General features: G+C 43.0%; 1 protein-coding gene across 4 annotated transcripts in view; it reads left to right on the forward strand.

Annotated features, from left to right (window-relative positions):
• The window catches only part of DCLK1 (doublecortin like kinase 1), a 385,805-nt gene that overhangs the window by 274,059 nt on the left and 97,549 nt on the right, over window positions 1-14,197 (forward strand). For all 4 annotated transcript variants that reach the window (XM_054015297.1, XM_054015299.1, XM_054015298.1 and 1 more), the window contains exon 5: window positions 1,304-1,420. In XM_054015297.1, the coding sequence (XP_053871272.1) occupies window positions 1,304-1,420 (117 nt within the window). The remainder of the gene's footprint in view (window positions 1-1,303; window positions 1,421-14,197) is intronic.

Here is a 14,197-nt window from a genome sequence, read left to right on the forward strand (position 1 = left end):
GTCTCCTCATGGCTCCTCCAGACACTTCCCCAGTAACTTATCAATTCCTCCTCCTACCCTCTCCAGTAGCTTGAGGTCCTGAAAATTGTTAGGATAGCCCCTAGAAATGAACATGATTACATCCCTTGTTGATAGATATGGTACAGTGGATTATTTGTGCTCGATTCTCCTTCTTTCTTTTCTGAAGTACGTCACAGATGCCATTGATTGACTACAAAGATAAATGATATACCTATATGCAGTGTGTTTTAGCCAGTGACACCAAAAAGCTTGTTTGTTTCTCTTAAACAATTTGGAAGGAACCTGTGGGGAGGAAGTCGGGGAGACAGTCCTGATGTACAAATCAATTAGTGGATCAGTTTCTCTTAAATTAAGAAAGTGAAGTGACGCTGTCATGTGAACTCAGTGCACACATTGCTGCAGACTCTTGTAATCCTATCTGGGCTAAAAAGCCTAAATCTTTTTTTTTTTTTTTTTTTTTTTTTTTAACTCTGTGAAGTGTCTGATGATGAAATTTGTTGCCATTATGACTGTAATCCCTCCACTTTCATGCACATATATTCTATCCATCCTCAGGCCAAGAACCATTTTGCAGGCGTAAATGCAAGAGCTGTGTGGGTGTATATAAACTCTAACCTGAACAGCTTGCTGTGTTCTCAAGTGGGAGGGTAATTTCGCCCCTTCGTTGATTTTACTGATGTCTCTTATGAGCAAATAGTGCCATTTCCCCCAACCTGTGATGAATTACATGTGCTACAGGGTGGGTTGTTGCTCACCAGAGAATTAAGCAGGAGCAACAACCTTGCTTCACTTTCCTCAAACCTTTCATGAGTGACGGACACCTGCATCATATCATGTAATCTTAACATTTTGAGCTATAAAAGCAGTCTTCTGGTATGTTCTCCTAGAAAACACAGCTTAGACTGATAGAAAAACACTCACAATGCAGAGGGATCACTTACAGAAAAACAATGGATTATAATTTGCTAAAATCTTCAAAAGTAAACTGTAAATTTTACATGGTCTCTGTGCCATGAAATCTTTCTGTTCCATGTATCTACAGTAAACGTAATATTTATGAGTCAGGGTTACTGCAGTATTGTATTCACTGTAGAGTGGCAAAAGCATGGATTTGAATGGGGCCCTCTGTACAGATTCAATAAATTCTTCCCTCTCCCATAAAACTTCTTAAGGGGAATAAATATAAGCATGGGTTAAATGTTTGTGCTTTCTGTGCTGTTTTTGCAACATTTCTTTGCTAGTTTCCTTAACTGCTAACTTGTACTGTTTCTTTGTCTTTTAGAATGTCGGGTAGTGAAATCTACTTCCTATACCAAAATAGCTTCAACATCACGTAGGAGCACCACCAAGAGCCCGGGTCCATCTAGACGCAGCAAGTCTCCTGCCTCTACCAGCTCAGGTAAAGCAAAGAAGAAATGTTTCCTACTAGCAAAAACAAATGCTTTTGAATACAGTTGGTAGTGTTAAAATCTCTGGGGGGCTTGCAAGATACTGTACATATACAATAATTTACACTAAAATGTCATGTTTTGTATCAGACAGTTACCTTGGTTTCTGAGAGACAATGTTTATTTCCCAATCTAAATTGTAGAAAAATACATGTATTGCAAAATCTTAAATACCACAACATGGTATCTGTGTCTGAGAGTCAGGATTACTGCAGTAATGCACTGAATGTACCGTGACAAAAACTTGGATCTTCATGGAGCCCTCTGTACAGACTCAATAGATTCTTCCCCCTCCCATGAATGGGAGAAGAGAAAAGGGCAAAGTAGAAGAAGGTACATGAAGCAGCTATGAAATGAAACTGAGGTAAAGACACTGAGGAGGGTTGGAGCAAACAGCCAATCAACCCAGGGTCGAGAAAGTCCAGTGAAAACTATAAACATTTCTCTGAATGTCTGAAGGTACCTGAGTTGGCTGCTTTCATAGCTGCTCCTATCAGCTGGAGTCTCTAGCTGTTTCTTTTCCAACAACATGTAGGGAGGCAGGGCATCCCTATATCCCTATGATCCCAGAATGGGGGAGGTCTCCTTTGCACAAGTTTAGAGGTTGTTGGGGGAGGGGTGGCCTTGCTGGGCCCCATTTTATTCCATCCCCCCAATGCAGCAGTCGCTGGTTTGTGCTGTTTCTGCAGCTATACTACTGGCTGGAGTGTCTGGCTGGTGTTCCTCTCTGTAGTTTTTCCCCAAGAGAAAAGTAAGTAATTGGTTACCTTTCAATGGTGACCAGTGAATATGCAATTAACAGTTCTTAATAGTTGACATGCAGATATTGTGTACAACATAGGGTTGCCATCTCTGACTGAAGCTATTCTGGGAAAAAATAATTTTTCAACATGACGTAATGTCATTTTCTTAAAATACCCTATTAAAATCTCCCGGATTGCTTTCAGTTGTCACCGGGAGAGGGTTGCCAATTCCAGGAGACTCCAGGCCAATCCCGGAGGGTTGGCAACCCTATCCGAAGAGGACACATGGGATTGCAACCTGCAAATAAAGCCATACAGTAATTCCTCACTTAACGTTGTAGTTATGTTCCTGATAAATGCGACTAAGTGAAACGATGTTAAGCGAATCCAATTTCCCCATAAGAATTAATGTAAATAGCGGGGGTTAGGTTCCAGGGAATTTTTTTTTTATGCTAGACAAAAGGCATTATATACATTTTAAACAATTTTAAACAAGCAATTTAATACAGGTATTAAACAGGCTGGCAGCCCCTCTACAGCACCCCTACGCGCCCAACCCCCTCCCCCCCCGTACCTGGTGCCTGCGGCAATCAGCTGGTTTGCGGCGTTCGGGGGGGGGGGGGAGGCTGCGCGCTGCGTCCTCGCTCCTCCCACCAGCCTCCTGAACGCCGCAAACCAGCTGATTGCCACAGGCAGGGGGAGCAGGGGGAAGGCGCTGATCTGCGGGGTCCGCCAGCGGGCAGGAGGCGCTTGAGGGAGATATAGGAGGGCTGCCAGCCATGGACAAAGCAGGCAGCCAAATGGCGTTATAGCGGAGCATTGCACAACTTTAAACGAGCATGTTCTGTAATGGAGCAGGGACGTAACATCAAAACAACGTTAAGCGAGAGGACATTAAGTGGGGAGTTACTGTACCTTATTATACCTTAAAAACCTTTTGAAAATTAAAATGATGAGCATTTCTTGCTATGTGTATAGTGTGAAAAATATTTATTAGCATATAGTGTATTTTATCTCTAAAGGTCCCAGATTGCTTAAACAAACTATATATAGGGATTAGTTTATTCACTGATGAAACCTGTTTAACATGTACCTGCCAGATAGCCTAGTTTGGCTGGGAGAGTCTGAGGGTTTGAACACCTTTCCCAGTGAACTATGTGGTCAGCTTAGGTCCAAGGAATATGATACCATAACAGCAGCAGAAGTAGAGGAATCCTGCAAAGAGGTAATGAGGAGAAGTATTGATATAGGGAGTAGAATTAAATCATTTTTATAGGGGACAATTATGTATTCAGACAGTGTAAGGAACAGTTTTTGAAAGCCTAGGCATGCAAAACCCAACAGGATGGATTTGTTCTTTGATCCTGAACATAAATTGAGTACGGTGCAATTTATAGGTGTGGAGAATAGAGTTAAATCAGACTTTAAAAAGTGAGGGCCTGTTAGCTGTCGTATTGGCTTTGCATTGACATTAAGGCTATGCTTATGGATGGAATTAGCTTAATGTATACTGCATTTATGTGTTCATCAACATTTCTGTGCAAAGTCACCATTATTCTGTGCACAAATTAGATATATAGAGATCCCTCTGGCAGACCCCAAATCTGTGGTGTATTTGGAAAAAATATTCTGGCAACATTTTTGACATGTTGGCAAATATGTTAACATAGTATGGTTTTGGACATGAGGTTAATAGCAGGGTTGGCCAGAAAGCAAGAATTCTTTATTGTGAAAGAATTAAAACTTCTGCAATTTATTTTTGTTCCAATGCAGATCAAAAATGAGACTTGTGAAGTTTTGAGACACGGATCAACCTATTCCAAAATAGCCAATAGCCCAGTGGTTAGGGCACTTATTTGAGATGTGGGAGACAGAGGTTCAAGTCCCTGTTCTGCCTAATTTGGTGTCTGGGTCTTCCACATACTAGGTGACCTCCCCAATGGATGCGATGGAGAGTCCTGCTATCTTTTCTGTTGCAACTGTTCCACTTTGTATAAATAATTAAATATTCATTAAGATAGAGAGTGAGACACTGATGATTTAAATGACACACAGAAAAGAATGTTAAGGTTGCAAAGTCAAGCACTCAAAAATTAGGAAATGTACCCTTAAATGTACCCTATTTCAGCAATGTCCCAGGACACGATTAATATACACATCTTTTGTCTGCCAAGCTCTCAATTGCTGAAATGTACAACCTCCTTTTACAACCCACAGGATTTCATCTAACACTATTAAAAGACAAAGAGGGAAAAATTGCCTCTAATTTCCCTATTGATGTTCTTCCACACTTATTAATTTCTTTCATATTGTCTCTGTAGCAATAATTCAGACTCTTAGCCAAATCAGAAAAAAACTATCACACCTTCTGGACACAAATTCTTGGAGGATAGATCCATCAATGGCTATTAGCCAGGATGGACGGGGATGGTGTCCCTAGCCTTGTTTGCTAGAAGCTGGGAATGCGTGGCGGGGTGAATCACTTGATGATTACCCGTTCTGTCCATTCCCTCTGGGGCACCTGGGAAGACAGGATACTGGGCTATGTGGACCTTTGGTCTGACCCAGTATTGCCATTCTTATGTTCTAAATCTCTGATGTGGTGCAAATCTGCTCTCTTACGTTGTATGAGTCCTTGTTCCTGCCTCCTCCCTCCTGCCCCCGAACGTCACAAGCCAGCTGATTGCCACGGGCAGGAGGGAGGGGGGAGGAGCGAGGATACAGCGTGCGGAGTAAAGAGGGGGGGAAGAAGAGGTGGGTTAAGGGTGGGGGCTTGGGGGAAGGGATGGCGTGGGCGGGCCGAGGGTTGAGTCCCCCGCACCTGGTGCTTGCAGAGTAGGGGAAACTGCTACTGCACAACGTGCTTCTCCTAGCCTACGGCACCTTCAGCCTCCTTGCCTGCCTCATTGTCTCCAGTGCCAGTGGGCTGTGCCTGTGTGGGGTAAGGCGGGTGCACTTTCCAACTATAGTACTGTACTGTATGGGCAAAAAAAAAAAAAAATCCCTGGAACCTACTCCCCCCACCATTTACATTCATTCTTATGGGGAAATTGGATTCGCTTAACATTGTTTCACTTAAAGTCACATTTTTAAGGAACATAACTACAACGTTAAGTGAGGAGTTACTGTATTCAGAGTATGGTTTGATTGGTGTGCAGTAAGTAAGGCACAAAGCTATACATTGAACAAAAGGATAAAATGAAATATAGGATAGTTGCTCATTCAGTGAGCACTGCCCATCCTGTGTACTGAATGAGGCAGAGGTCCTGTGCAGGGGAAAAACTGTGGGATCATCTGACATAGGAAATGCCAGATTTAAGGTTGCCTGTGAAATCCTAACTTTGCAAATTTAACATTCTTTTAATGTAGTGTTTTCATATGTCATTTCCCAGATTTTCAAAAAAAAGCAAACAGAAAAAAATCGACATTTCTTCATGTGGAACCATTTTGACTCGCATGTGGTTTAACAGGGTTCGAAATTTTAGAATCCACAGCACAGATCTCTGCCACTTGACTAACAGAGTAACTGATGGAGATTGACAACCCACTATGCTATGTGAGCCAGCCGCCAGGGGGAGAGGAGGCAGACTTTTAGCCATCAGATTTCATGGCAGTGGAATGTAGAGACTCAAGAACCCTGGGTTTTATTCTAGGTTCAGAGGGAAGTGTATCGTACTGATTACAGATCATTCTGCTCCATTTCCTACAAGCCCTGCCCCACTTGTGCCCCCATTCTGATACTAGGTCGGGGTGGGCAAACTTTTTGACTCGAGGGCCACATCTGGGTATGGAAATTGTATGGCGGGCCATGAATGCTCACAAAATTGGGGGTTGGGGTACAGGGGGTTAAGGGCTCTGGCTGGGGATGTGGGCTCTGGGGTGGGGCTGGGGATGAGGGGTTGGGGGTGCAGGAGGGTGCTCCGGGCTGGGACCGAGGGGTTAGGAGCGTGCGAGGGGGATCAGGGCTGGGGCAGGGGGTTGGTGTATGGGAGGGAGTCAGGGGTGCAGGCTCTGAGAGGGCGCTTACCTAGAAACAGCTCCTAGAAGCAACGGCATGTCCCTTCTCTGGCTCCTACATGGAGGCGCAGCCAGGCGGCTTTGCGCGCTGCACGGTCCACAGGCGCCACCACTGCAGCTCCAGTTGGCTATAGTTCCTGGCCAATGGGAGCTGCAGGGGTGGCGCTTGGGGTGGGGGCAGCATGCGGACCCCCCTGGCTGCCCCTATGTATAGGAGCTGGAGGGGGGACATGCCGCTGTTTCTGGGAGCTGAGCAGAGCGGGGCAAACCCCCAACCCCACTTCCCAGCAGGAGCTTGAGGGAGGAATTAAAACCTCTGGAGGGCCGGATGTGGCCCCTGGGCCGTAGTTTGCCCATCCCTGTACTAGATAGACATCTTGCCAATTTTCACATCCCTGTCCCAAAGCATGGGGATAAAGCTTCTCAATGAAACATTTATAGGAATATTAATGTGGGAACATGTCATTTTTCCCTAACTCATTTTGATAAATGGCCGCATCGTTTTTGCTGAAACTTTCCAAAACGATTCAGCCCAAGTTAGACAGTTGGCATGGAAAATTTCAGTCTAAACCATTAAAGTTATAAAGCAAATAAAAACAGGATCTTATGATGGAAAGTTTTAAGCAATGCTATTTGCACCACCTATAATTAGGAAGTGATTTCCATAGGAGCAGTCAGATTGCAGTACTGAGCAAAATGGGTAAAGTTTTCTTTATATTTTTAATGGGAAAGAATTATATTTTCATTAGGTTGTCCTGACAGAGCCATGTTTTGTTATTTGCTGTTCTTTATTTTTTTTAAGTAGCTTCTAAATTATAATGCCTTGCATTTGACCTTTAGCAGAATTAATTGCTTGTCTGTTTTACCTCTGCCCCTATTGTCTCTGTAAATAGGATATAATAAGAAATACCAGAGACTTGAATTTGAGGACATTATTTAAAAAACAAAGCCCATCAAAGTACAATAATTATTTGCAACTACCTTGTACAAAATCTCCGACAATAAAAATGTGCTGGGTTTGTAATTTTTTTTTTTTTTTTTAACAAATGTTTCAATTAGTACAGCAAATAGCAATTAAGCTATTCTTGGAAACATATTCATGAACTATTTTAAAAAATAGATTTCAATCTTATAGTCTTCCTCGGTCACTAGACTTGTATGTACATTCATTTTGGAGGGAAAAAAATCATAAAAACAGGAGCACACACTTTCTTTTTCAGCTGTAAGTTTGGAGAAGTAAATTTTGCAGGGGTTTAGAAGAGAGAGGTCACCCATAAAGTAATAAAAATGCACCATAAAGCTGCTGCCTCATTGCCACCATCCTCTCTGAGACAAGGAATTTTACAACTACTTAAGACATGATTAAAAAGTCTGCTCATGGTATGTGGGTATGCTTTTTAATGCAAATGGAAGGAAGTGCTCCTTCAGCTTCATGATGAGTCACATAAATTAAAACAACCAAAAATTGCACTTTGATTTTCACAGGAATTACAGAAAGTTTTCTAAGTACAAACTTCTGTATTTTTTTTTTTTTTCAGTTTTTCAGTAGCAAGTGGTGTAATAAAATCCAGTGTAACTTAGATGGTACCTATATCCTCTGTGAAGAGGACAAGGTTCATAAAGAATTTATACAGTGTATTATATTATCTAGTGGTGTGTGTTTAAAAAAAATTGTTCCAGCAAAGGAATCATATGCCAAGTTTTAAACCAGTCCCGGTTTAAAATTGTATATATCTGTAAACAAAATAGGGCTGTAGCATACACAAATGGGATCTTAATGAGTGCTGTCTTGTACTGTATCAGAGGAGAGGTGGCTATGTTCCATTGCAAAAAGGTACATTTTCATTTGCTTTGAGATTTCATTCCTTGCCATCCGAGAGATCACTCTTCTTCAACCACCTTGGTCAGGTATATCTCAAGAAGGCCTATTAGGTTCCCAAGGCAGGGACTTGACAAATCAGATTGTCTTTAGTGGGGTGACATATTTATATCCACACTATTATGTTTAGCTAACATTTTTTTCATAAATGTGCTGAAGCACAACTCTCCCTGCAGCCAGGGGTAGAAGCCTATAGACGTAGTGAAGTAATCCCGCACTCTTAGGGATATCCAGATCAGTTTTTACTTCGATCCTGGGTTCTTTTAATTTCTTTCTTATACTGATGGTATTCAGCATTTATCCTGAAGATAAATTTATATAACATCTATATACATAATAAAATCAAGGCTTAAAATGCAGAAATAGAGACATTTAGACTGGGATTTTCAAAGGAGCCTAAGGGTGTTAGGTGCCCAGATACTATGGAAACTAAGACAGAATTGGCTTTTAACTTCAGAAATCCCAGCCATAATCAGTTAACCAGACTGGTTTATTCAAATTTCCAATTAGGCAAAATACCTGAAAAGATAGATTGTTCCTATTTTCTCAATAGCTGGTCACTAGGTTTAGCTAATTTTTACTTGACACACTACATAGAGTTGGCAGCCAAAATTCATAGATACCTGATGAACTCTGGTAAAAAGCAGAGAGGAAACAAGGGCCAATTAGTCGTCATTTATAGCAAAATATCAATGCAGAAAAATATCACTTTTTGACTCCACCCTATACGTGTAGTATAATGCGCACATCCTTATGCTTTGGGACTGACTGTGATCCGTTTCTGGGATTTGTGGATTTAAAAATCCCCATGGACACTCAGGAGCCTGGAATTATATTCCCTGAGAAGGGATCCTATCTTTTGTTGGGCTGAGGCTGATCGTTACCACTGACATTCCTAGACTATTGACAAAAACACTGCAATAATGGTCTGTCTTCACAGCTCCCTCACCCTGAGAAAAGTGTTTTTATATCGAGATAGCTGGCTTGATGAAAAATCCTAGTAGAGGCAAGACACAGGTAGTTTCTACCTCTGTAACTAGTCAAAATAAACCTGATACTGATCCCGGGGTTGGCCTTGACTAGCTACATCAAGGTAAAAATTAGTGCCTTGTCTCCATCTAGAATATTGCATGGAGATAGCTTATTTGATGTAAACACCTCATCATTTTGTAGTGAAGACAAAGCCTAATAGACCTACACACAATGAAAATACAATAACAGAAGGGAAAAAAACACAAGGTACATTTTGTTCCTTAACTACTTTAAAATGATGTAATCTCTGAGAGGGAAAGTGTTTGTGAGGAAGGAGAGCAACAAATTGCAGGCGTTAGCAGAACGATAGGTTCATGGCTATGCTACATGAACTATACATGTTATTGAGACAATTGTAAAAAAATGTTTAAACTTAGACTGGTATATATTTAAGATGTGAATGTGTAATCTATTCTGTTCTGGAAAAAGTCTCACATAGCACCTTTCGCTTCCTCTTCTCTCACACTCTTTTTGTGTTTAGCAAACCTGATCAGTAAGCACAAAATAATCAGCCAAACAAACATGTTTTACAGTGTACAAGATGTTCAGACCTCAATAGGCAAGCTTTATAAATAGAGTATGATTTTTGGTTCAGTATGCTGGCAATACCAGGTTCTTACGAGGGCACTTAACAACTTTAAGTCTTATTCATTTTTCTTTTTTAATTAAAAAGGTACAGTTTTTTAAAATGAATTATTTGCTGCACTGTGCAGGCAAACTCCTATTTTATTTACAATATTATCCCTTGTTGTTCTCAATGGTCATATTTGTGTTTATATATATATATATATATATAGCACCATATGTGTACCCTGTCTTTTTATTTAGTCTTTAGAGCATGAGACCTTGCCCTGAAGACCTTACAGGGTTAATCAGGCATAACACAGCAAGAGCTGACAATAAACAAAGGGTTTCACATCTACGCATGAGCATACATATACTCAACACAGCCGAAATCATTTAATAGTTTATTACAGTTTATTTAGCTATTGATATGTATTTTAGCATGTTAAATTTTAAACAAATAAACCTTGATTCTTCTTCAAAGAGTGTCCCCATGGGTGCTCCACTATAGGTGTTCGTGCCCCCTTGCGCTTGTAATCAAAGATTTGTGGTAGCAGTGCCTGGTTGGGTCATACATGCGCAGTCACCATCTTGCGCTGCCTCAGGCAGTTATCTGGCACTGTGTGACCAAACCCCACTCAGTTCCTTCTCTACCACCTTTGGCTTGAGTCAGAGCGTTTAGCAGCGCCTCTGTGCCTAGTCTTATTAGCATTGTTTTCATTAGTTAACTTAACAAAAACTAAGTGTAGTTAATTCTTTTCTCCCTGTTTAATTTCTTTTCCCTCCAAAAAACATTTTTCCCCCTCGGACTAGAAGTTTAGGTTTTCATTATTAACCATTAGAGTAGAGTCTTGGGGTTTCCCCTTATGGGGGAAGAAACACTCCTCTGAGGGGAATGCCCGGTTTTAAACACTGTCTCACACGCAGACTTTCAATACCTGTGTCAGACTAGCACTCACAGTGTGTTTGCTGCCTCAGCGAGAGACACAGACCTCAAAAGTGCTCACACTGCCACAACCTAAAAGCCTGGACCATAAAGGTGAGAGACTTACAACTTAAACTCCTCCTGATGGAGAAGTCTCTCTGGCTGGCATCTGAGCCTGAAGCTATGGATCCCCCCTGCATGGGCCAACTGCAGCCTCTGACAGAGGCCCTTCCTCCATGGCTCAGACTAAAGACCTCTCCGCCAAGAAGGTTGCAAAAAAGCAAGCTACAACTTCCCCAGCTTGAGAATCTGCCAAGAAATGGCATTTCAAAGCTGGCAAACTCCATCAATACAGACCTCACTGGCCTTCTCTACAACTGAAGTAGTGGCACCCTCCTGGCAGTAAGGGAAAACCAAAACCCCATGCCTCAGCACCAGCAGAGTCGACTAGACACTTGGCACTGAACAGCTCTGCATCGCTGCAAACCACGGCACCATCTTTTGCCGGCATAACACAATCAGTGCACGTAACGACACTGACAACTACGCTGCAACTGTCAGTACCAACCGCCACACCTTCAACGGCACCGATATTATCAGCATTGCATCAATTCCTGCATCAGAATGACCTAACGGTCACCTCAACACCAGAATCTCCTATTCTCACCACTGATGTCACTTGGGCACGGTCAGTACCAAGCCGCCTCACCCTTCCACCTCAATCTGCTTCCCCCATTCTCAAGTGACAAGGAGGATGTGGATGAAGGGGAAATATATTCTTCACACCATTCTTCCCCCATCCACCACTAACCAGACCTGATCCACCACCACACAGGGGATATTATACTGGGCCCAAAGATTGACACTGGTACGGGCACCCATGCATGTCACCAATGTCTCTTCCACCACAATCGTCTTATTGGAGCCCTTCGGCAGCATGCCCCCCCAACATCCACAAACCTCCCAGCCCCCCCCAACCCCCATGGATGAGTACACATCATTCACCCTGACCTTCGGTACTGAGACCATGTGAGCCTCCAGAAGAGGTGGCCAGAGAGGAGGAGGAGACCTCTGACCAGGAGATGGCACCAGCAGCCCACTTTTCATGATCTACCCCCAATGACACCATTATGCCCCCACCTCCCAATATGGGGGATGATTTCAAGAACTCTATAAGAGAGTTGTGAGCTTATTGGACATGTCACTCTAAGTCCAGGAGGCACAACATAAACTCCTAGACATCTTACAGACATTGACCTGTTCCAAACTCACTCTACCCATGAATGATGCGATTATGGTACCAGTTAAGTCAATTTGGCAGACCCCAGTAACAATCCCACCCAGGTGCAAGAGGTCTGGCAAAAATACTATGTGCTGGTGAAGGGAACAGAGTTCCTCTTCTCACAGTCGACACCAAATTCCTTGGTGGTGGATGCAGTTAATGAATGGGGCTGACAACAATACCCCAAAAACACGCCGTATGACAGAGACTGGAAGAGGCTTGACCTCTTTGGCCGTAAGGCCTACTCCTCAGTGACTCTACACCTTAGGATTGCCAATTATGAGGCATTACTTGCCAATATGACCACATTAATTACTCAACGCTATCAGACTTTATTGAATTTATTCCTGAGGAGAAGAGAGAGCAGTTCAGGTCCATCATCTCTGAAGGACAGCTTATAGCCAGGACAATATTGCAGGCTGCCCTGGACTCCGCAGACACAGCAGCGAGGTCTGCAAACACCGTGGTAGTGATGAGAAGCTCATCTTGGTTACCTCTCTCTGGGTTCCCCACAGAGGTGCAATCGACAGTTAAAGATCTTCCATTTGAAAGGCCTAACCTCTGCAGCCAAAACAGACTAGTCCCTCCACACACTCAAGGACTCGAGGGTGGCGTTGAAGTCCCTGAGCATTTATACACCTAGGACCAAGAAAAGACAGGAAAAATATTATACTTCACAGAGATTCATGCAATACACGCAACTGCACAGACAATATGAACAACAAGGGAGGAAACAGAGATCCATGAAGAGATGACAGCCTCACCTCAGCCTACTATGTCTCAACAAGCACCCTGAAGGCAGCAATTTTGAGACTTTGGTTGAGGGCCTGAGACCCGCACATCTTTTAGCACTGGAACCACCTACCATCCCTCAGCCATTTGGAGGTCTTCTGACTCCCTTTTACCCAGTCTGGCATCCATCACAACAGACTGATGGGTACTAGAGATAATCAAGACTGGATAATCAATCCCATTTATCTCCATCCCCCCTACAACTGTCCCTCTTCAGGGACCCCTCTCATGGACATCTACTGCGACAAGAAGTAACCCACCTCATACACCTTGGGGCAATAGAACTGATACCCACAAAACACAGAGGGAAGGGCTTCTATTCACGTTATTTCCTCACACAGAAAAAATAGGAGGATGGAGACCCGTTCTTGATTTACAGTGACTCAACAAGTTTGTGAAGACCCAACACTTCAGGATGGTCACATTGATTGCCATAAGTCCAGCACTAGAAAGCGGGGGAACAGGTTCTCAGCCCTCGACCTCCAGGACACATACTTTCATATAACAATACATCCATCACATTGGAGGTTCCTCAGATTTGCTCTAGGAGCGGATCACTTTCAATACAAAGTTCTATCTTTCAGCCTCTCCATTGCCCCTCGAATATTCTCGAAGGTCCTCACGGTTGTAGCAGCTTACCTCCGCAGAAAGGGAATCATGATATTCCTATATTTGGACAACCACTTATTGAAAACACCAACACAACAAGCAGTGCTAGAAGCCACTGAAAGGACAGTAGCTCTCTTTACATGCTTAGGCCTACAAATAAATGCACAAAAATCAACACTAACACCAGCGGAAAACCTACAATTTATCTGTGCCTGCCTCAATTCTCCCAAGGCTACAGCCTCTCTACCATGACAATGGTTCGTGACTCTAACCAATCTCATCTCCACAACACTGAACAGTCCTCAGACAACTGCCAGGACTTGCCTGCAATTATTGGGCCACATGGCTGCAACAATGTTCATCATCAAGCATGCAAGGCTACACATGCGGTGTCTACAAGCATGGCTCTGGACAACCTACGCCCCAGGAAAGCACAGTGTAAAAAAATGCCTCACAATACCAAACAAAATAAAAGTATCACTACACTGGTGGATATGACCAGACACTGTCTGTGTTCGGTCCCTTTTGTACAAGGGTGACCATCACGACAGATGTGTCACTACTAGGTTGAGGAGCACATCTGACCACTCATTCCCTCCAGGGCCCTTGGTCCCCGACAGAATCCTTCGTACACATAAATCTACTAGAACTACTCACCATTCACAACGTGTGTTCCCACTTCTTATTCATGGTCAAGAATAAGAGCATACAAGTCCTCACAGACAATGTTGCATGCATGTTCTATATAAACAGGTGAGCGGGGGCCTGCTCACACTCCCTGTGCACAGAAGCCATGAGGCTCTGGAACTGGTGCATCAGTCACAGCATCAACATCACAGCATCGTATCTACTGGGGTCCCAAGACACCACAGCAGATGCGTTAAG

Source organism: Malaclemys terrapin, chromosome 1 (assembly GCF_027887155.1).
Source record: "Malaclemys terrapin pileata isolate rMalTer1 chromosome 1, rMalTer1.hap1, whole genome shotgun sequence".
Taxonomy (NCBI): Eukaryota; Metazoa; Chordata; order Testudines; family Emydidae; genus Malaclemys; species Malaclemys terrapin.